This window comes from Lissotriton vulgaris, chromosome 8 (assembly GCF_964263255.1).
Source record: "Lissotriton vulgaris chromosome 8, aLisVul1.2, whole genome shotgun sequence".
In the NCBI taxonomy this organism is placed as follows: Eukaryota; Metazoa; Chordata; class Amphibia; order Caudata; family Salamandridae; genus Lissotriton; species Lissotriton vulgaris.
The window spans coordinates 1,174,173,261-1,174,197,276 of NC_141696.1; the positions used below are offsets into that span (position 1 = coordinate 1,174,173,261).

At 46.0% G+C, this 24,016-nt stretch overlaps 1 protein-coding gene across 1 annotated transcript in view; it reads left to right on the forward strand.

The window, feature by feature from the left end:
* NEK5 (NIMA related kinase 5) overlaps positions 1 to 24,016 on the forward strand; it is a 416,861-nt gene that overhangs the window by 286,169 nt on the left and 106,676 nt on the right. The window contains exons 17-18 of the mRNA XM_086935035.1: positions 15,273 to 15,353; positions 18,697 to 18,768. Of these exons, the coding sequence (XP_086791161.1) occupies positions 15,273 to 15,353; positions 18,697 to 18,768 (153 nt within the window). The remainder of the gene's footprint in view (positions 1 to 15,272; positions 15,354 to 18,696; positions 18,769 to 24,016) is intronic.

A 24,016-nucleotide genomic window follows, 5' to 3' on the forward strand; every position in this document is an offset into this window, starting at 1 on the left:
GGCAGACGCTCTAAGCAAACTCGTTCAAGAAAATCACGAATGGGTCTTAAAAGGCGAAGTGGTACGAGACATCTTCAGAAGATGGTGTACTCCAGAGGTCGATCTGTTTGCCGCCGCAGAAAACAGCAAATGCCGAGACTTCACCTCAGGGTTTTACCAACCAGGGACACTGGGGAATACACTGTGGATCAACTGGTCGAACAGCTTTCTCTACGCTTTTCCACCCATTCCCCTGATCCCGACAGTGTTGTTCAAACGTTCCCAATCGCGGGCCAAGATGATCCTTATTGATCCGGAGTGGCCCCGTCAGTGGTGGTTCACCGATCTGCTACACCGGTCGCACCTTCGACTTCGGTGTCGGATGGACCTTCTCACGAAGTTCGGAGGACAGATGGTGCACCCTAACCTCTTGTTGCAGAATTTTGCATCATGGCTCTTCAGCTAGTGCAGTATGGACTTCGAAATCTCCCTCAGAACTGTATGGAGATAATAAAGGAAGCAAAAAGACCATCCACACGGACTTCCTATGCATATAAATGAAAGAGATTTTGCATTTAATGTGCCTCTAAGAATGCTGATCCTACCTCCTGCAAGGAGGATGTCATTCATCCTTATTTGCTGCATTTGGCTCAATCTGGCCTGAAATTTAATTCCATTAAAGTTCACCTAGCAGCTTTAACTGTGTACAGGAAATGTCCTTCACAAACTTCCTTTTTCCAAATCCCAGTCATCAAAGATTTTCTGGAAGGTTTGAAGAAGGTGTTTCCTCCCATTAGGCGTCCTTCACCTCTGTGGGTGCTTAATGTGGTGCTTTCTAGACTGATGAGGGAGCCTTTTGAGCCCATTCATAAGGCTTCTCTTCAGCATCTGTCCTGGAAGGCAGCGTTCCTGGTAGCCATAACATCGGCTCGCAGGGTGAGTGAAATCGAGGCTCTCTGTTGTCAAGAGCTTTACACTGTGTTTCATTCTTCTAAGGTAGTCATGAAACCTTCCGAAAGTAGTGTCAGAGTTTCCTGTGAATCAAACGATTTCTTTACCAATGTTTTTTCAGCATCCTTCCTCTCCTGCTGAGAGATCCCTTCATTATTTCAATGTTAGAAGGGTGTTGAAGTTCTACTTAGATAAGATTAAGGAGATTCGTAGATCGGATCAGTTGTTTGTTAACTATGGCTCTGTCAAGACTGGTCTTGCTACCTCCAAGCAATCCATCTCCAGGTGGATCGTGTCCTGTATTCAGTCGTGTTACCAGAAAGCCAACGCAACTCTAGTTAGTAAGCCTAAGGCTCACTCTACCCGAGGTAAAGCTGCTACAGCACCTTTACTCCGTAACGTCCCTGTAAGGCTGCCACTTGGAAGTCAGTCCATACCTTTGCTAAACAATACTGCCTGGACTCTGATGCCAGGGCAGATGCTCAGGTTGGGCAGGCTTCACTGAGGAATCTATTTACACAATAGTGGGTCTGTTTGTTTCTTCCACCACTGGGGTTGTTGTTTGGGGAGAAGCTTGCTATTCTATTCTCATGATTATGACTATACACAGAGATCCCCTACTAGAGAAGGAGTAGTTTCTTACCTGTAACTCCAGTTCTGTAGTTGAGGTATCACTGTGATAGTCATAAGCAACCCGCCCTCCTCCCCGGTGGATGAAACAGTAATATCCAGAATTAAGCAGGCCCTGCTTTATATGCCTTTAAAAAGAACTGAAATTAACTAGCCTTTGGCTGTGCAACATGGGATACCGATGGTCTCTGGAAGGATTCTTAAAAGCACAGTATCCATTTACAGACACATAATGGCAGCCTATGGGATTTTGTTTGTCCAACCTTTCATCTTTATCATGAAAAAAGGATCTTTAGGAAGGGGAGTTTTTCTGTGTGTGAAACTCAGTAAAATAGTTAAATTTAACTGTTACCTGGCTATCTTTTTAACTACAGGATGAAGTAATGACCAGCATAGCCTAGTTGTTTTTAGGCTGCATTATTCTTTATTATCTCTTAAGTGTCTATGCAGGACTGCTGAAGAGGACAACTTAAAAGGATATATCTAATGAAGTGCACCGGGGTCCACGCACATGATTATGACTATCACAGAGATACCCCTACTACAGAACTGGAGTTACAGGTAAGAAACTACTCCTTACTGAGGCTCGGGCTATATAAGTAAATATTGCTTGCAGTAATTAATACATTTATGTTCATTATTGTACAAAAATATGTATTACATTTGATGATTATTTTGATAGTGTGCTTCTAATCAGCATATCCTTGCATGCATTGAAAATGATTGAAAGGGAGAAGAGCCTTAAGCTTTAACATGAATATGCATGTTAATTCCCACTTAATTTCTTCTGCCTGACTTCATTGATCGCAAGGTTTATTTTTCCCAAAATAAACCATTTGGAGAGTATAAAGCAGCTGTTTAGAGCCCTCTCAAAGAGAGAGAGAGATAGTGGTCTTTGATACTTTCAGGATGTAAACAGAGAGCTTCTCGCAGAGCTGCATCAAGTTCATCATCTCATAACAGTACTGCTGAGGCATAATTTAGGCTCCCCTTGATGGCAGGTCACAGACTGGAAAAATAGATAACTCCAGGTATGCTTGTGTTCCGACTTTAGCCAAATACTCAACCCTCTTACAAAATGCAAACCGTTGATGGTCATGAATAGGCAAGTAGACATCCGTAAAAAAACATCATTTAATTTGTTGGCTATTTTCATAATATGTATGAGCTCCCCTTTTACAATTACTACATTTATAATGGTTTCTTCAATTTTGTTGTTACATTTAAATAAAATGCCTGACAGAGTCTGACAGGATTCTAATGAGCTTCACATTTTCTTCAGGTAAGTTTAGGAGAAATGTGTGGCTCATAACGTGTCTATTCATTCCGTTCACGCTGGTATGTTAGTTCAAATCTGTGCTTGCCAGAGGCCAAGAATGTTCTTCCAGATAGTGTTCATGGAACACTGTGAAAATGTAACATAACCTTCGATCTACTCCAATCCCCTTAGCGACCTCATATCATACAAAACACATATTCTTTAACTTCTTACATCTAGTCAGAGGATGTATTTATTTTATTTATTTTAGGAGTTTTGTATAGCGCTAGCTAGACCCAAGGGTATCAGAGAACTTCACAGCAAACACAATAATGTGTAATCAGATGATATAGGAGGAAGGTGGAACATGGGGGTTAGGGAGGGAAGGGAGCAAGAACATGGGCAAAGTGGCAGAGGAGATGAGGGTGCAAGCCAAGTCTGAAGATCATCCAAGCGCATTAGACAATTAAACCGTTTAAGCACAAAAGAAAAGGTTTTCTTGATTCGAGTCATTGTCATCAGTCTCAAAATTTAGGTAAGATGGAGTGTCGGCTAGGGAGCTACCTGGGCTCTGTCAGTTCGCTCGAGAGCGGTCGAGGAATAGGGTTTTGAGTAGGCTTTGAATTTAGGAAACGAGGGGGTTGTTCTGAAGTACTGAAAATTATTCACCACCTCCCAATTACAGTTATCATCACAACCAATCCCATTTGCATTACCAATAATCAGTCGGTTGGCAGTGTAGAAGGTCCAAGCATTTATTAGACAAAGACAAACTCTGCCAGAGGAGCTCCTTGCGACCTAACCCCACGAGGTACGCCAAGAAGACTGGCACATTATCAGAACATCATGTATATACAGTTGCATTTGCAGAATCATTGCCCAAGATGGAAAAATACAAGCTGGTACAGGTTGGTGCATAAAGGAAAGACCATATATGGCAGACAAAGCACTCTTGGTTTAGCTCATCCTAGATTAGCAAGGTCGGCTGGGTGACTCCCTTCTGCCAGCTTCTGAACAGCCTGCCCCGCACCCCTCCCAGAATGTACTTATCAGGCCCTCCTCTGCTACCTACAACCTTGACTGGCCTAACAAGCTGAAACAGCAATTCTGCAACAGTTGGCGTATTTCTCAGGAGAATGCTTTCCAATATAGGGAAGTGAACGGGGCTGTTAATACAGGACTCCGAGCGAGGCCACAAAATGGCGTCGGTCGGGACAACAAAACGTAAAATGCAAAGGCCAATGCAAGCTAAGGTTCTAGAACGTGACAGATGGAAATATGCTAATGTGTATGTGCCTTTACTAATAGGTTTAGATACATAATGCTAATTCTAACACATTAATTATAGGAACTATATTGTTCTACCTTGATGCCAGTTCCTCAAACCCTCCTTTTAGCGTGGTGTAGCTAAAAAGATAGGACAGAAAATCTAATCTTCAAAAATATCTTCATTGATCGTCATCAGCGCATTTATCTCCTGTTGCAACATCTGGACTTTAGAAGGGACTTTGGTTGGTATACACATTGTAGCGATCCTGGAAGCACAGTAGGAACAACATGCCGGACCGCACTGCAACAGGACGCAGCAAGAGAAAAGGATACCGGCTGCTTCGCACAGAATTAACAGAATTTTCCATCCCCATGTGGTCAGAAGTCCCCAGAACCACCCAGACAGTGACCAGGAACCATTATCAATATGCATGTCAGAGGCAATGCGATGCAATTTCTGAATGGCCAAATGAACAGAGGGGGCGGAGTCAGGAATATACACACAGCAAGAGCTGCCAATCACGCGGCATGCTCCACCGCGGTCAGCTAAGATGACGTCTAAAACCATACGGTTTTGGAGCGCAACGAGCCTCGTCGCCTGAAGCTCAGCCGTAAGGTTGGTCATGATGTCAGTAGTTATATTAATGACATTTTCCACTATCCTGGACAGTCTTCGAATTTCTCTGCTATTAAAAATTGGGCCCCAGAATGGCACTAACCCTTTGCTAAAATCTGTAAATTGCTGCAAAGAGGTGTCAGTTTGGTCGACCTCAGTCTTAATAAGTTGCCTGCGCTGCCTTTGGGGCGCCACTGAAGGCGTTGGGGCCATAGAGCGCAACCGGTGTGTACGATGATAATCTGAAGGTGCTATGTACACAGGCGGATAGAGGAAGGACATGTAACATCGTCCTGCCCAATTTCAGGGTAACCAAGTGTATGCATTTTCACCACAGACGAAATAAACATTGGGCGGGGTGACCAACGGAGGGCAAATGCATTTTCGTAAACGATAGGTGTAGTTGCAAATGCTCTCCCCAACCTGCACTCTGCCTATCCCTTGTACACAGAATACCGAGGAGACATTCAGGATAGGAATAGGTACAGCACGATCTCTAGTAACATTTCGCTCAAGAAACAACTGGAAGTATTGGGATGCATTAAAATTTCTAAAGTCATAAAGTTCCTCCTCCATCCAAACCTCATCTCTGACTGCTAAATATTTCTGCATACAAGCCTGTGGGTCTATATATCCCCGCCCCCCACGACCACTTTTATTAAAGCCATAATGTGCATCAATGTACTCGTACATCAAGTTATGATCATTGTAGTCCAAAGTTTTTCGCTGCTCACCCCAATGGCGGTATATAGCCGAGAAAAGCCTAAACCACGCTTCACAGCTTCCTAAATAGGTCATGGGTAAGGAGAGGAATAAATCATGATTATGAAGCACCGAGGGCAAGAGCCCACACACCCAGCAATCAGTAGTGTTAGCGACACTGTGAGTTTGATGAAGCATCTCAACAAAAACATTCTTGGCATAAGTCTGGCGATGGCGCTCTTTGTGGGGTGCTAAAGTGTATAGGAGATGCTCAGAGGGGGCAACACTAGTTGGTAGAAATTTCTGCAAAGGGTACTCATGTTCCAGATAGACAAATAAACCCATGAACACAGCTATTATGACAGCGATTACTACTACAAATGCTACCTTGACCTTTGTGGTCCATGTCGAAAACATTGGTTCATAAAAAGGTATATAACGTGGGGCAATCGGAATTTCTTCTTTTAGTACAGGTCGGCCAAAGGGGTACATTCCTAGCTAAAAGAATCCTAAAAAAAAGTAAGTCCGGGCCTAGCAGTCCGTCCTGCCAGAGGGTTCTTCTCCCTGTGTCCGTTAGAGCCTCACAGGCAGGCTCTCATCGTTTCCCAAATGAACCAAAAGAAGGTGGTCTGAAGTTATTTCATGCGACAACCTGGCCTTTTCGTTGGCGTCAGTCTTTCTTTCTGAACAGAGCACAGTGATCAAAGTTCCAGCTCTCAGCGCGTTCAGTCCAGTGTCTCGCTCAGCACCTCAGACCAGCAAGCTAACAAGCCCTGTCTATGCAATCGAGTCTTTCCTTATCTCCTGACGCTGGGGTCTGAGGTACCGGTTTTCTGCTTTCTTGGCTGCAGGTTGTATCGCACACTACCCGGCACTTCCTGATCAGAAAACAACACACCAGATACTTTCTGAGAATTTTCATGTGCAAGGGTGCGGAGAACAGGATTCGAAGCTCCAACATATTCAGTAGAGACCAAGTTGTCTGGCCTCGCCACACTCTCCTCTAGCCTTGTCTCGATCTCACAGGCGTCGGAAAAGGGCACGAATGCAGTAGCTTTCTCACTCTCCTGCGTCAGAATACCCCCTGCACGTTGCTGATGATAAGGAAGTGGAATCGGCAGCCTCTTTAGATGCGAAACATGAAGCCAATGCTTCTTCCCATCCACTTTAACCACCGTCCGGGTAGCCAGAAGAATCTGACGGGGCTCGGACCACCTTGGAGCCAGGCTGGAGTCTCGCTCAAATTTCTTCACCAGTACCCACTGGCCGGGTTGTCGTCGATGTCCGGGGCCCTCTGGCAGCGGCTGCAGTACGGAGGCTACCTGCTGATGAACAGAACGAAGGTCTTTAGTTAAAGCGTAAAGGTAATCAATCAACATAGGATTTTCAATATCAGAAAAAGACCGTGGCCTGGGCACCCCCCACACATTCGCCGGCCTCCCAAAAACAATTTCATAAGGTGATAGACCAGATCGAGAATGAGGGGTAACCCGCAAGGACATGGGTGCTATAGGCAAGGTGTCAGGCCATTTCAATCCTGTACTTTCCTGTATTTTGGCCATTTTTAGTTTGAGCGCGCCATTGTATTTTTCCACAAGTCCAGCTGATTGGGGGTGCCGGGCAGCGTGGAATTTCTGTTTGATCTGTAGGCCTTCACAGATGTGCTTAACCAGGGCCCCATGGAAGTGTCCCCCGTTATCTGACCAGATCAAGCGGGGCAAACCAAAGCGGGGCAGGAATTCTTTGAGGAGGGCTTTTGCTGTGGCCATTGCCGTGTTTTCTTTGGTGGGGTAGGCCTCAACCCATTTGCTAAAGGCGCAGACAACCACTAAAACGTATTTCAAGTTGTTAACGCGCTCCATATGAATATAATCCATCTGGAGTACCTCGAAAGGCAGTGTCGGGGGTGCAAAATTCCCACTCAAGACATTTTCTCCCTTCCCCGGATTGTGTCGCAGACACACGATACAATATTGGACCAACCGGAAAGTCCTTTGAATGTTAGGGTTGTTCCAAACTGGGTCCAAAAGCCCACAGATACCTTTCGCTCCTATGTGTTCAGGACCATCCGCCATAGTTACAACGGCCTGCACTAGTGCGTTGGGCAACAACCATCTTTGTTTCTCTGTCAGATCGACCCAGCAATTATTCTCATCCAATCTTCCTACCTCCTTTTCCCATTTCTCCAATTCGGCGGGTGTAGCTTCCTGCTGTAACACCCTTACACTTTCCATGGTATTATCGAACAGCTCAGAGTCCTCCACCCACCTTGCAGAAGTATTCACAAACATTTTTGACATTAGGGACTGTGCTGTCTGCTTGGCCACCTGATCCGCAAAGGCATTCCCTTCCCCCACCTCATCTACTATTGCTTTGTGCGCACTGCATTTAATGATGGCTAGGCAAGGTGAGGGCATCTAGCAATCGTAGCACCAAGGGACCGTTCTGTATCTTTTGACCATGGGAAGTAAGAAAACCCCGCTCCCTCCACAGCCGCCCAAAGCTATGGGCCACGCCAAAGGCGTATTGGCTGTCAGTGTAAATGTTGACCTCAAGTCCCTCGCTCAATTCGCAGGCTCGCAGGAGGGCCAAGAGTTCAGCTGCTTGGGCTGACCGATGCGGGACTCGAAATGTTTCGACTACTGTCTTTAGAGTCGTAATTGCATATGCATCTGTTGTTGTTCCATCTGCCAATTTGAAACAGGACCCATCTACATACAATTCCCCCTGGGGTTCAGCTAGGGGGGTGTCTGTTAAATCAATCCTGCCTTTAGTTTCTTCTTCGGTGCGAAAAATACAATCATGTATGTCATCATTATGCTCACCCGTAGGGAGTGGCAACAAGGTGGCCGGATTCAAAGTTGCACACCGGGTGATCGTGATGTGTGGTGCGAATAGTGTTAACTCGTATCCAGTGAGGCGTGCGCTTGTGAGATGCTGTGTTTTTGTTTTGTTTAGCAATGTATCCACAGCATGCGGTACCATCACTGTTAGGTTGGAATTTAAAACGAGTCCTTCTGACTGCCGGATGGCCACCGCAACAGCTGCTGTGGCCCTCAGACAGCTTGGAAGTGCTCTTGCGACATTATCCAATGTAGCTGACAAATAGGCGCAAGGTCTTTGCTTACCACCAAAGTCCTGCGTTAACACTGACAGTGAACAACCATCGACCTCATGCACGTATAGTACAAAAGGTTTACGGTAGTCAGGAGTGCCCAAGACAGGGGCAGAACAAAGAGCAGTTTTTAAAGATTCAAAAGAGTGCTGACATTCATCCGTCCAGGGAAGGGGTTCATGCACATCCTTAGTAGTCAGATGCAACAGAGGTTTAGCAAGAAGGGAAAAATTAGGTATCCATTGGCGACAGTAAGAGGTTATGCCAAGAAAAGCGCGAACTTCGCGTTGCGTGCAAGGGACAGACATTGTAGCAATGGTAGTAATACGTTCAGGTGTTAGTCGTCTACCCTCCTTCGATAGTAGATGACCGAGGTAGGTCACCTCCTGTCGATAGTATTGGAATTTCGACAGGGAGACCTTATTTCCTTTTGCAGCCAAATGATGAAACAACTTAACGGTCGCATCCTTGCAACCCTCTTCCGTATCCGAAGCGATCAGGAGATCGTCCACGTATTGCAGTAGGACGTTACCCTGAGGCAAGTCCAAGTCATCCAGCAAAGCCTTGAAGGCCTGGCTGTATATACTCGGGCGTTCAGTATAGCCTTGTGGTGTGCTGCAGAAGCGGAAGCTGCGGCCAGATAACGAGAATCCGAAAATCTGCCTGCTATCGGGATGAATGGGAATACTGAAGAAGGCATTCTTCAGATCAATGACCGAAAAATATTGCGCAGTTGGTGGAATCATCGTAAGGATGGTGGTAATGTCAGTCACCACAGGATACTGCGGCACCACAATCTTATTGACAGCTCTAAGGTCAATCACAAAACGGTAAGCAGCATCTTGTCCTGGTATGCTGGAATCAGAATTCCTTTTCAAAATCGGAAGAATGGGGCTATTGCACACATTTGCGTCTGTTTCTTCCACCACTCCCTTGTCGATCAAATCCTGAATTATAGATAGCAACGCCCGCTCACCGCCGGTGCAATCTTGTACTGCGGAATGCGTGGCAGTTTCGCCCCTGGTTTCAACGTGATGTGAACCGGGGGAATGTCCAACTTACCAACATCAGCATCCCCTGTTGCCCAAAGTGTGGCTGGGATGCCATCGAACTCCCGGGGCAGGGGCTCATTTTTAGCAAAGCATTGTTTCAGGTATTCAGTACAAGGTCTGATCGTCAAATATACCCCATCCGCAGAACAATGTATGGTCCCGTTTAGCTTTTTCAACATATCCAAACCCAACAAATTTTCTCCACAATGTGAGTTAAGCAAAAGTGGAGTGTCGACGGTGGCAGGGCCAATCGAGAAGGGAAGAGGTTTGGAAATGGGACTGACCACTGGGACTCCCGAGAATCCCACTGAAATGTTATTTTGCCCAGACAGAGTCGCCCCTGGAACCAACGATCGAGCAACAGAACTATTCATTGCCCCCGTGTCAATTAGGAAATTTTCAGAAGTCCCCAACACCTCCCCTTTTACATAGGGTCCCTTTTGATTGACTGGGATCGACACTTGGCCCCTACTCTGTCCCTGGCTGTCCTATGCTTGTGCATATGAATCCTGATACTCATATTCATAATCGTTATGATAGTACTGCCGGTTTTGACCTTTATCGAAGTGATTACGCTCAGACTTGCCTGAACCCTCTTCTCTGCGCAGATCGTTCCGGTCAGGGCCTCCCCGTCCACGTCCTCGCCCTCGGACTGCTCCGTTCTGAGCAAGTAACAGTGGACACTGTGCTTTCCAATGCCCCTCCTCTTTACAATAGGAACACTGGTTCAAACCCACAGTTGGAGCCCCGCCCGCGCCTCGGCCCACACCCGTCCCTCGGGACACGGGTCCCCGAGTTCCTCTTCCCCCTCCTTGTCCCCGCACTACCTGCTACAGTAGCACTCGTGTTTTCAAATTCTTGGCCTTTTTTTCCACTTTCTCTTTACATTCATTCTCTCTATGTTCGTAGTACTGGGCCATGCTCAAAATTACAGAAGGGGTAGAGGTAGTCCAGGTACTTTCCGCTGCTTGCAGACGCGCGGAAACTTCTGGGGCCAAGTTCGTAACAAATCTATTCACAAACAGCCTAATTCCACCCTCTGTTGCTAGGTCTTGTCCACTAAAATCGATAAAAACTCCTTCAAACCTTGTAAAAAAATCGGACACACTTTCGTCCTTCTTCTGCTTACAAGCAGTCAATTTGTCCCAATCGACTTTTCTCGGAGGTATCAGAGTATGCATAAAGGCGATAATTCTCGCCGGTAAGGATGTTATTTCAACCCTAGGCTTGTCTCCTGGTTTGCGATCCCTGTCCCATACTCGTAGCTCATCCCACGTACCCCCTAATTCGGCGTGATCAGAGTCGTGCACCTGTCGCCATATATCCACAGGCACAAGCAAACCAAAGAACAGCTCCATATCTGCTAATGTCATAATAGCCGAGGCAGCAGCCTCGGTCAGTTCTTTGTAATAGGCTGTAGGGTTCTTGCGAGGGTCGGGCAGTTGGGATTTCAATGAAAGGACCTCACTCCTTTTCCATGGAGTGTACACCCATTGCTCCTGAAACCTGGCGTCTACTCGTTGCCGAGTAATGACCTGATTATCATCGCGCAGTTCGGGAACCTCTGGATGATAAATGGGATGGACCTCTCGCATGGGGTGCTGCAAGGTCCACTGAGTCAAGGGGTGTTCTGAAGTCCATTGGGGACATTTCAAAAATAATCTTCCCCTATATTGGACCATAGTGACTACGTTTTTATACACTTCCTGCGGACTCAAATTAAACCTATAAGTCCAATCACGAATCTCATACAATATTTGAGGAGCGCTCCCATTGCTAAAGCTGACCTCCCAAGCCCAGATGAGGGAATTCGACATTTGAAACACCACGTGTTGTTGCATTACGGGCTCCAAATCTTTCACAGTGCTCCATATGTCTTCTACTGTATATGCGTTATTCCTGATCCATTGGACAGCTTGATCAGCTAACGCTTCCTTCTCTCCATAGGCCACGGATGACCTGGTAAATAACCGTTTACCTTCCAACCCCCCTAATACCCCTTTCGGAGTCTGATCTGCCACACCGGGCGTGGTGCTGGCTGATTAAGAGACCCCTATGGGACTTGGTACGCTCAATTGTACTCGGGGGAATGGATAGGTCAATTTAGAATCAGGGATAAGAGTGGCCATTCCCCCACGCGAGGGAAACGGGATGGTCGTGTCACGGTTAGGGGTGGTGGAATTCTGATCCACGGGTGCCGATGCCGGTGGTACAGCGGCTGCCTGGACGGGGACCGCAGGGTATATGCGTTGCGGGGCATATGGCGGAGGAGGTCTTTGATCTAGCAGATCCTCAATCTCGTCTTCAGCTTCATTTCTTGTTACATAGCTTTTGTCGACCTGCAACCTAAATCGTCTATCTTCTATCTCTATGTTCTTTTCAGTTTCACTCTTGTCATGCGCAATAGCTTTCTGCGTAATAGCTTGCCCTTGCTGAACCTTAAGTAATTTTTCTGATCTAATACGTCTCCTTTTTGCTTCTTTCTGCCACTTATTCAGAGTATCAAACATAGCCTGTCGGCTGCGCTTGACGAAAATACGTTCTTGTAAATACTGAATCTTTTTCTCATCAAAAGATCCAGAATTTGGCCACTGTAATTCTATGTTATCCTTGGTGTACTTATGCCACAAGGAATTAAAGAGAAGGGGACCAATACCGTGCTTGCAATACATATCGTGGCTGGGTGTACCTTCCGGAGGAGAAGGTTGGCTTTCGTCCAACCTCATGCTCTCCGGGCGGAAACAGCCAAAGCACAGTTTGCTGAGACACAGCATTTTCCCTTTCTATACCAAGTCAGCTGGAAAGGAATCAAAGGTTATTATTCAAGAAAATTGAACCAAGTTGTATTCAACACAATTTCATCAAACACATGGCCATGTTTTCAGTCATTCAACGTACGTATTCTAACATACATAAAACAAAACACGTTGTATACAAACGAAAGACAAATGGTATACCAATATCCTGCAACCGGAAAGGGCAGAGCCCGTCGACTCCTGCCCGTGGAGAACTCTTCGATGCAATATTCAAAAAACCACAAAATTAATGTTCAATAACAGTCTTGTCCTTAGACTGCCTGGAGATAGTTTACACAGGTTTCTAAACCACAGACCAACCTACAGGCCATCCGGCAGTATTCATGGTTCACCTCCCGGACTATGCTGGCTAAGCCTGCTTTTGCAAGCACTGCTCCAGATTTGTCCGAGCGCTACCCAATCTCAACTGTCGGCGTTCCCGAGGACAATCCGGCCCAAGTGCGAACCGCAGTCTCCCACAAGAAAGGCGTGTAATCGCTATCTCCAGTTTTCCGCAACAGCCAAACCAGGGGCATCTACACGTGCAATCTCAATATTGCCCCGTCAGACCCCCTTTTCAGAGTATCTCCGTGACTACAAGTCACCAAAATGCCAAGTACCAAGTCCAGAATCCAACACAAGACAGGACAAAACACTCACCTGGTGCACGCAGGTTTGATTGCACGTTCTCCACTGCCAACTCTCAATAAGGCCAACGTGGCTGGTTCTCGGGTCGCACCCGAAGGACTCCGGCGTGAGGTCACTAGCAGCTGAGATCCTCTCCACCGGAGGGGCAAAGCAAAACCCCAATTTCTCGTTGGTTTATTCTGCAATTCCCCCCCGATCGAAAGTACCCCTTTTTAATGTCCCTCTCATTCTCTGAGATACAGAGGGACGACCCCAACGCGGAGTCCCGGCGGAGTCGCCAACTGAAGTACTGAAAAATATTCACCAACTCCCAATTACAGTTATCATCACAACCAATCCCATTTGCATTACCAATATTCAGTCGGTTGGCAGTGTAGAAGGTCCAAGCATTTATTAGACAAAGACAAACTCTGCCAGAGGAGCTCCTTGCGACCTAACCCCACGAGGTCCGCCAAGAAGACTGCTGGCACATTATCAGAACATCATGTATATACAGTTGCATTTGCAGAATCATTGCCCAAGATGGAAAAATACAAGCTGGTACAGGTTGGTGCATAAAGGAAAGACCATATATGGCAGACAAAGCACTCTTGGTTTAGCTCATCCTAGATTAGCAAGGTCGGCCGGGTGACTCCCTTCTGCCAGCTTCTGAACAGCCTGCCCCGCACCCCTCCCGGAATGTGCTTATCAGGCCCTCCTCTGCTACCTACAACCTTGACGGGCCTAACGAGCTGAAACAGCAATTCTGCAACAGTTGGCGTATTTCTCAGGAGAATGCTTTCCAATATAGGGAAGTGAACGGGGGCTGTTAATACAGGACTCCGAGCTAGGCCACAAAATGGCGTCGGTCGGGACAACAAAACGTAAAATGCAAAGGCCAATGCAAGCTAAGGTTCTTGAACATGACAGATGGAAATATGCTAATGTGTATGTGCCTATACTAATAGGTTTAGATACATCATGCTAATTCTAACACATTAATTATAGGAACTATATTGTTCTACCTTGATGCCAGTTCCTCAGTTCTGATGTGGGGTGGGATGGAGTTCCAGATTTTTGTAGCATTTCCTCCAAAAGATTTGGTTGTGGATCGTGTTACCATGTACACCCCCTTCCACACCATCATTATCCAGTAGTTATGGACTCTGGACCTTCCAGGATTCCATGTATGCCCTAGATCATGGGTACTCACAAACGTTCTCTCTGGGGCCGAGTTTACAGTGTGGTTTGTGTCCGAGGGCCGCACCGGTGGGTGCGGGGTCAGTGGGGTAGGGGGCGAGGCTAGAGCAACAAAAAAAACTGTGACCATGAGGTTGAACACAGGTCCCTGCAGCGGACGCCTTCGTTCACTGAGCTACCAGACCCGTCATACACACATCTCTCTCTCTCTCTCTGTCTCCCTCTCGCTGTCTCTCTCACCCTCCTTCCATCCTTCTCTCTCCCTCTCTCTCCCTCCCTGTCTCTCTCCCACTCTATTATTTAGGTATTTATATTTTTTTAAGCAATGCACACCACTTTCGGTTACTATTAACTAAACAGATTATCTCTTTGAAATTCAACACTAACTGAATATTCAAAATTTAGAAAAGAAAATCGAAAAACAGAAAACAAGGAAGTACAAGATCTGGAAAAAGTAGAAAAAGACATGTAAAAAGAAGATGAGAGGTAAAACTGGCGAATGATAAAAAAAATCTGAAGGAAACAGCAGGTATGTGGTGGAAAAGACAAAACGTGAGAAGGTTGACATACAGGAGTGAAAAAAGCTAAAAATGGAGAAAACATGGGAATAGAGTACAATTTGAACTTATATAAAATAGCTAAAGTGAAAAGGGAGTATACAAATTGAGAAGTAATAGCTTGGAGGTATGTAGCTTGTGCGGTGAGTCTGTTGCAGTTGTAAAATAATTCCTCAAAGGCTACTTCTGGTCAGGATAAACACTGACTGTTCTGTGGCACAGGCAGTAGGGGTGGAGTTAGGCCACTGAAAATCCACTGTGATGGGGTGACCATCAGACTCTCAGATTTGATGAAAAACAGTTGCTCTTACTGGTTTTAGATGGTGAATGTCATTCTTTTCCTCTTGGTCCGTTTGGTTGTTCTGTAGCGGCAACAATGTATAATCTCGAAATTTGCAATTCATTCCTTGGGTGAAAATGTCAATGTAATCCTGGCCTTGTAGCGATCGTAGGTATGGTTAGCATATAAGCCTGCTTTCCTCTATATATATATAAATTCAATAATGTTTGGTTGCTTTCAGGATATGGAGATGAATTTGAAAGCAATAAGAATGCAGACTTGGAAAGAACGAAAGGAATTGGAAAAAAAACATAAAGGAAAGGTAATTATAGCCAGAAGTCTTACATTGTTACTTGCATATGTCTGCAGAATGGACCTCATACACTACTGTTCCTCTTCCTCCTACTTATATACATTTGCGTTAACTTAAATTCCGAACCTGACAATTGTGTTATGTCCTGCCTCCATTAGTCCTGTGTCTTACGTTGGTAATTCCAGGACCTGAGCATGTAGATGTACGTGGAATGTTGGTTGTGAATATCCCACCAGGGGGAGTTAAAGACAGCTCATCAGATAATGGGCTGAGCTCTTGCCAACATATTCCTGGTGGGTTGTTTCCTAGAAGTTGATACAGATTAATTGTATCCGTGACATGTCTAGGACTTTGTTTCAATAAATCAGCTTGTGCACTCCACAATTGTGTAGACTTCCCCGCCTTCATACTGGTGACGAGTGATTTAGTGAACAATGCATCCTACGAGAAGAAATCTCAGTAGCATAAAAACATTGATTAACCCCAGCAGTGTCGTTTTTTCTACACTGCAGCCCTTGGAAACAGAATAGGCAGCACTAAGAATCCACAGTTACAGAGAAGAAGCTGTTCCTTTGAGCAGCAGACATTTGGATGAAGTGGATATGCTTTAGTTGCACCTCTGTTGGTCAGCAAAAGTCCATAATGATGTGCAGGTACTGCATTAGGAGGAAAGCCCCTAATCTACCAATGGTGTCTTCAGTGGTTATAGGCTGATTGCTTTTTGGATTTTTTCCCAGTAATGTGGGGGTCCATCTAACCAGTAATCATTTTAGCATTTATTTTGGGATTGGTCTATATGCACTGGCTTGAAGAAGATTGTGGCCTTCATTTATGGCCTGCTTACTTTTGGGATTTAAGAGGTGATTTAAAACAAAGTATAATATGGAGTGCAGAATGATATTGCAAGACTGATGTTCTCTCTGCAGCAAACTATAAAATCATAAACGCTCAAGCTCAGTCAATGCCTGATCAGCAGTACCTCAAATGTGAACCAATGGAACAGACCCTAGTGGTATGCTAAAAGTCACAGAATTTCCTGCTTTGCTCCAGACACTAGAAAGATCCAACGAAGCAAATTCCGTGATGATGTTCAGGAAATGTTCCACAATCAGTGCAATGAGCACAATATCCAAACCAGATAGGTTTTTAATTCACTTATTCTTTTCTTTTCCTTAACTTTCCAAATTTGTGCAGTTTGTGCCCAAAAATGTCAATAGATACATCACTGGCTGGGCCTTCTGGTTTGGATATTGTGCTCATTTAATGCACTAATTGTGGAACATTTCCAAACCGTCACCACGGAATTTGCTTAGTTGATCCTTGCCTGAATGGGAAATAAATGTATTGATCCGTACTCGAATTGGACTCACATACTCACTGGTGTATTAGGTAAGTTGATTTTCAATTGTTTGATTGGTGCTGTTTGTTGAATCCTCCTGAGTATGAGGATGGATAATTCACTGATTGCGCTGTCCCCAAATTATGGGGTGAGTACTCAAGTATTGATTTAATAAAGTATATTCAAATGTTGTAAAGTTTTTCCAAGAATTCTTTTATTTCATTTCCTTTTTTCTTCTATCATTTACTTGCTTTGGTAACATTTACTTGCTTTGGTAACATCCATTTTATATAATTATAATTAATACGATGTGTTCAAAAACCTAAATAGGCCCAATGCATTTTCGGGCATTACCCTTCATCAGGGGCTTAATCCTGAGAACATAAGAAAATAGAAGAAACTCAAGCTTAGTCATAGCCGGTACATCCATATAATTACTGTAATTCGTGAATTTATCAGTGATGTAAGTGATTTTTTACTCCAAACACTCATGGTAAAATTACCAGAGCTGAAAACCTATTGTGAAGTTTTGAGAAGGTGCTAAATGGTTAACAAAATGATCTCATGCCCATGTTGTCAGGGTCTAACAGGGTTGAACATTGGAGTTGCCTTTCCTTTGTTGAACCAGATATGGGGGTTTGATGGCAGTCAGACCCCAGGGAGTGTGCACCTCCTTTTTCCTGTAAATATAAGAGATAGGCCTGTGTGGTGTAGTGGCAATACAACTGGCAATTTGTTTGTTATATGTAGTAGGTATAACTGACCCTGCTCAAAGTAATCCAGTGACTTTCCTGCGTTAATTACTGTAGCCTAACCTCTCCTGTGAGGCGTCCTGTAACTAGTCAACAGTCCTATCCATGTGATGGAGTTTGTTCTTAGAGCACTGATATTCCCACTTTTATTTGAGTATTTTTTTTTACCACCTCTAACTTAAGCACAGAAAAAGATTAATCATGAAGGTTTCCTTTAAAAGACTCATAATTGGGACTGTAATAAAGGGAAGAACACACAATAGAGACCGTTCCCAGTTTAAAGCCAAACCAAAACAAAAAGGGTGAGGTGCTTAATGGTTGTGAGGCATCTCACAAAAATTGATAGACTGGCATCACACTCCACCCGGAGTCATGCTTCATCATCTGCCAGCCCTCGCCCTCCAGAAACCGCGTTTGGTAGAGGACGGGCATGCACCTGGAGACAGGGATGCACTTCTAAGTGAGTGGGGGCCCAGAAAGGAAAAAGTGATAATTAAAAAACCATCACAGTACACCCATAGATCCTTTATTCAAAGGGAGACTGTGCGGAGTTAAAATAGAGAGTGCGGTGAATGAGGATACTATCATCCCGTCACCGCTGTGTAAATATTTTAGAGATAGGTCAACATGTTTCTGCCGTTTGTCCGTATAGGTACATGGCATTCGTCAGGACCAGATGTAATGGGGGCTCCAACCTTACCGAAAAGCGATTCGGTAGTGCCACTCTGTGGGAGTAACCACTATCACTCTCCACTGCCAGGGTTTATGGACCCTTTGGGAAGGACGATTATCCCCATGGGAGGGAGGGGGGTTTGTGACTTTTGGGGAATCCCTATGGACACACTATGCCATTGGCCGGGGATGTTCCTGAGAATACACCTACACCGATCACCTCGCCGCCTCCCTGCTGCTGTATTTTGGTTTGGTTTTAAACTGGGAACGGTCTCAATTGTGTGTTCTACAATTAACTGGAGGCTGACCGTCCACCAGCATCCTACGGCCTCTTGTTCCTTCCTCGGGCTACTGCCTGAGTAATGTTGTGATTGCCACTGTAATAAAGGATGTCAGACTGGCTCATTACTAGGTGTTGGTCAAGATGTTCCACAGATTATCACTTAGTCTGATTATTCAACTGCTAATCTCATTGGCGTGAGTAGGTTTGCATAAATATTAAGTTACGTGTAGGCAGACGTGGCTTATCTGCGGGCCCTTGTTGATAAAATACTTCATGAGTAGTAATCATGCATCAACTCTTTTCCAGGCGGGAGTGAAATTTGAAATCAATTTAGCTGAACCGATTAATCAAGAGACAGACACAAATGAGGAAGATGAGGTAAGATGTTAAATGTTTTGCAGTATTTTTTCACTACATATTTGAGCGTAATTTGAAAGGGATTACAGACAGTTTACCTGTGCAGTAAAAGTGTTCTATGTAAAGTGTTCAGCAAATTGACACAAAAGAGTTTACATATACATTTGTATTTTACTTATTTTATTTTATTTATTTATTTGCAATGTTTTATATAACGCTGGCTATACCCAGAGGTAAAACCAAAGGTGATGATGGACGGAGTGTTGAACATGAGGAGTGTGAGCATCCTGACGAGTTCAGAAACGGTTGCTCCCTTTGCCCTGCTGCCTGCTCCTGTGCGGTATCGTTATTTAAACTGCATTGCTTTTCATCTGCCTGCATTATTTCTATCAACAATTGATTTGCCTGCATAGCGCTGCAGCGCGAGTGCTGCCACTCTTAATTGGGACATTTTAAATAGCTTCTGGGGAATGCTGACTCGGCGCTCATAGAGCTACTAATAGAAATAGGAACGCTTGGGGGCATTGTACTGTCGGCGCTTCATCTTTAACATTAATTTATAGAGGACGTTTCAGCTGCAAGCTTTGTCAATCACCTGAGCCTCAGCATAACGCAAGTTGCGTTTATTTACATAGCTGCCGCCATCTTACGCCTGTTGTTGTTGTTGTTCAGACCGGCCCCCACAGCCCGCCCCGCCTCCCTGCTGACCCTCCCTCGCCCCTCCCCCCCGCCAACCATTTATGACAGATGCTTTTGCGCGCAGCGTCCACGCGCAGCGGTCGCGCCCCAAAGGTGCGCCAAAGGTAAGCCCGTCTACGCCCGTCCGCGCCTGGACCGCGCCCAGCGCCAGACCCCCTGGCCCCCGTCCCTCCCACCCCTCCCGCATTACTTACGATGCCACCACCCTCCTAGCCCTTAACCCCGGCCGACTCCCCAACTGCGCCCAAGCCGCTCCTGGACACACCCATGGACCCTTCTCCTGTAACTCCTGCAAGTTCGACGGCACCAAGAACAAATCCTCATCCACGAACACAAAACAGACATCTGACTCCAACCACCTAAAATGCATCCTGCTCAACACCCGCTCGGTCCACAGACACGCCATCGACCTCTGGAATCTACTTGACACCAACTCTCCCGACGTCGCCTTCCTAACAGAAACATGGATGAACGCCTCATCAGCCCCAGACATCACTATTGCCATCCCGGAAGGATACAAGATCATCCGTAAGGACCGCACCGACTAAACAGGAGGAGGTATCGCTATCGTCCACAAGAACTCCATCCGCATCTCAACCAGCTCAGACGTCAACCTTGCTAGCGCCAAACACCTTCACTTCCAGATCCACACCGACCCCAAGACCACAATCATAGGTACATTCCTCTATCGACCTCCAGGACCCCGGGCACAATTCAGCGACGTTATCACTGACTTTATCACCCCACACGCCCTCCCCTCCAAGGAATACATTCTACTGGGAGACCTCAACTTTCACCTGGAAAAGAGCAATGACAGCAACGCCACCTCCCTTCTGGACAATCTCGCCAACCTCGGACTCAAACAACTTGTCACTACGCCCACCCACATCGCAGGTCACACACTCGACCCTATCTTCACCTCCAGCAAACATGTCTCCTTCAGTCACACCACTACTCTCCATTGGACGGACCACAGTTGCGTACACTTTATCTACAATAAAACCACAACTCACAACCATCCTCAACCTACTCTGCGAAGAAACTGGAACAAAATCACCATCGACCAAATCTCCTCATCGCTTCTTCAAAACCCCCCTGCCCACTCCTCAAACCCCGACCATGCAGCCATTAACCTCACCCAATGGCTATCCAACAGCGCCGACATCCTAGCACCGCTGAAAAAACGTCAAATCAAACTAGGCAGCAAAAACGCCTCCTGGTTCAACGATGATCTTAAGAAATCGAAGAAACTCTGTCGCTCCCTCGAGAAGGCCTGGAAAAAAGACCCAAACACCAGCACCAGGGACGCCTTCAAAAACGCCACCCGCATACACCACCAACTAATCCGATCTGCCAAGAAAGCCGCATTCAAAGACCGACTAGACAACAACGCCCACAACAGCAAGGAATTATTCAACATCGCCAAAGAATTTACCAACCCCTCAGCCAACTCCAATGATATCACCCCCTCTCAAGCCCTCTGCGACTCCCTAGCTTCGTTCTTCCACAACAAAATCGCAGACATCCACAACAGCTTCGACAACCGACCCAGAGACCAACCCACCCAACCTTCTGCAGGACCTTCACCCCCCTTGAACATCCTTAATGACTGGAACCCAATCTCTACCGAGGACACCATCCGCCTGATGAACTCCATCCACTCAGGATCCCCCACAGACCCTTGCCCTCACCACATCTTCAACAAAGCAGACTCCATCATAGCACCACACCTCCGAGACGTCATCAACTGCTCCCTCAACTCCGCCACCTTCCCAGAAAGCTGGAAACACGCCAAACTTAGCGCCCTTCTGAAAAAACCCACAGCTGACCCCACCGAACTCAAAAACTACCGCCCCATCTCGCTCCTTCCATTCCCAGCCAAAGTCATCGAGAAAGCTGTCAACAACCAGCTCGCCGCCTTCCTCGAAACCAACAAATCCCTCGACTCCTCACAGTCCGGCTTCCGAGCCAAACACAGCACGGAGACCGCCCTCATCGCAGCAACAGACGACATTCGAACTCTACTGGACAATGAAGACACAGTCGCCCTCATCCTCCTCGACCTCTCCGCAGCCTTCGACACAGTTTGCCACAGCACCCTTCTACAGCGCCTCAGAAACATCGGAATCCAAGGAAAAGCACTGGAATGGATCACCTCGTTCCTCACCGGAAGAACTCAGAGAGTCCGCCTCCCACCGTTTAAGTCAGAGGCCACCGAAGTCATCTGCGGTGTGCCACAAGGATCTTCACTCAGCCCCACCCTCTTCAACGTATACATGAGCCCCCTCGCGGCCATCGCACGCCATCACAACCTCAACATCATCTCCTACGCGGACGACACTCAACTGATCCTATCACTCACCAAAGACCCTAACACCGCCAAAACCAACCTACATGAAGGAATGAAAGAAGTAGCCGAGTGGATGAAGCACAGCCGTCTGAAACTAAACTCAGACAAAACAGAAGTCCTTATCTTAGGTACCTCCCCCTCCGCTTGGGATGACTCTTGGTGGCCAGAGGCCCTTGGAAAAGCACCCATCCCAACGGACCACGCACGGAACCTGGGCGTCATCCTGGACTCCTCACTCTCTATGAACAGACAAGTCAACGCCGTTTCATCATCATGCTTCAAAATTCTTCGCATGCTCAAAAAAACATTTCGCTGGATCCCCACCGAAACCAGAAAAACATGCACTGGTTACAAGCCGCCTGGACTACGGAAACACCCTATACGCTGGTATCACCACAAAACTCCAGAAAAAACTCCAACGCATCCAGAACGCATCAGCCAGACTCATACTAGACATCCCGCGTAAAGACCACATCTCTAGTCACCTGAAAAACCTCCACTGGCTCCCCGTCAATAAGAGGATTACTTTCCGCCTCCTAACCCACGCACACAAAGCACTTTACGAACTTGGACCCGAATGCCTCAACATACGACTTTCCTTCTACACCCCCTCTCGCCAGCTACGATCTTCCAACCAAGCCCTTGCTACCGTACCTCGCATCAATAAAACCACCATGGGAGGTAGATCCTTCTCCTACCTCGCAGCTAAAACCTGGAACTCACTCCCCACTCACCTTCGTCTCACTCAGAACCACCTAACATTCAGAAAGCAACTTAAAACTTGGATATTTGACAAGTAATTCCCCACCCTTCTTCAAGCGCCTTGAGACCCTCCGGGTATGTAGCGCGCTATACAAATCTTTTTGACTTGACTTGACTTGACATTGCAAGCACTCACCTCCAGTCAACTGATCTGGGTTTAATCCATCATCATTCTTTAGCTCACTCCGCCACCCCAGTTCAGACATGGCCATTTGCAAATCAGTCTGACCCTGTGCCTCATGGGAACAGTCCAGCCGGAACTGCCAAGCCATGTCTTCCCTGGACCGGAAACAAGCATCCTGGGACCGGTTTCTGGCTAATCAGCCGTCATCAGCTGTAGTGTAGTTCCTATATTTCCAATAGGCTCTGCGCATTGGAATAATATATCCTGTAGACGTAGGACTGAGGTCTACTGGGTCTCTACCGGTTACTTAATTGTGAGTGCCAGCTAGCTCAGAGGTCACTAGAAACTTTCTCGAATAAACAAGAAGGGATTCGTTTCTGACAACCGCATAAAACATGACAACTTTGTATCCCAAGAATAAGAAATCAAATCTCTAGAGTCTCGGAAACAATAGAAATCTATTTCACTCAGTCAATCGTGCATGCTTAGTTTCACCAGAGGTGCGAGAGAAATAGAGAGACGGTCGTTTTCAATAAAAAGGTATTTATTGAACAGTCTTCTTTCTCAAGCATTGAAAATGAACTGCTACAATAGTAAAGCTTACTATGAAGTACAATGCATATAATACGAACAGTATTATAAAGTAGTACTGTAAAAGCATGATATGGTTTCTAAGCCATAAAGTGCATAAAATGTATAAAATACATAAAATACATACAACGATAAAAGGATGACTAAAATACTCAACTGGTGCTTCTAGAATATGCCTACCTAGGTGTACCTAACCTAAGTCTGATAAGAGGGAGGGAGTATAAGAGGAGGAGTTTAAGTCTAGGAGTTCTCTGCCAGGAATCTGATTCCGATAATTCTCTAAGAGGTCTAATCAGCTCCGTACCTTTGTTCTAGAATGAAGGAGGTCTTGTATCTCGTTCTTGGGGCTCGATTTCCCAGATACCCGCAAGGGTAGCCTGGAAACACTGGAGCTGGATTTCTCGGCAGGAGAAATGACAGTTTCTCGCAGTGCGTCTGCTGGAGGGTCGGCTTCCTTCGGCACTTGCTGCTGCAGGGCGTCGGGCAAGTAGATAGTCGATCTGCTCCAAACCACCGTGTGTTTGTTTAGGCAAATCAAGGCATATTTATACTTTGAAGGTGCCGAGTTTGACACATGTTTGGACTTAATAACGTCACTCAAAGGCTCATTTCTTGGAAAACGCCGGGAGTTCTAGGAGAACTTAATATTCAAGCAGGGGGAAGTCCCGAGCTGCTGAAGGCAGGTTTTTCCAAGAAAACGTTGTTAATTCTTGGAGCTTACTGGAAGTATTCATGCCGTATTT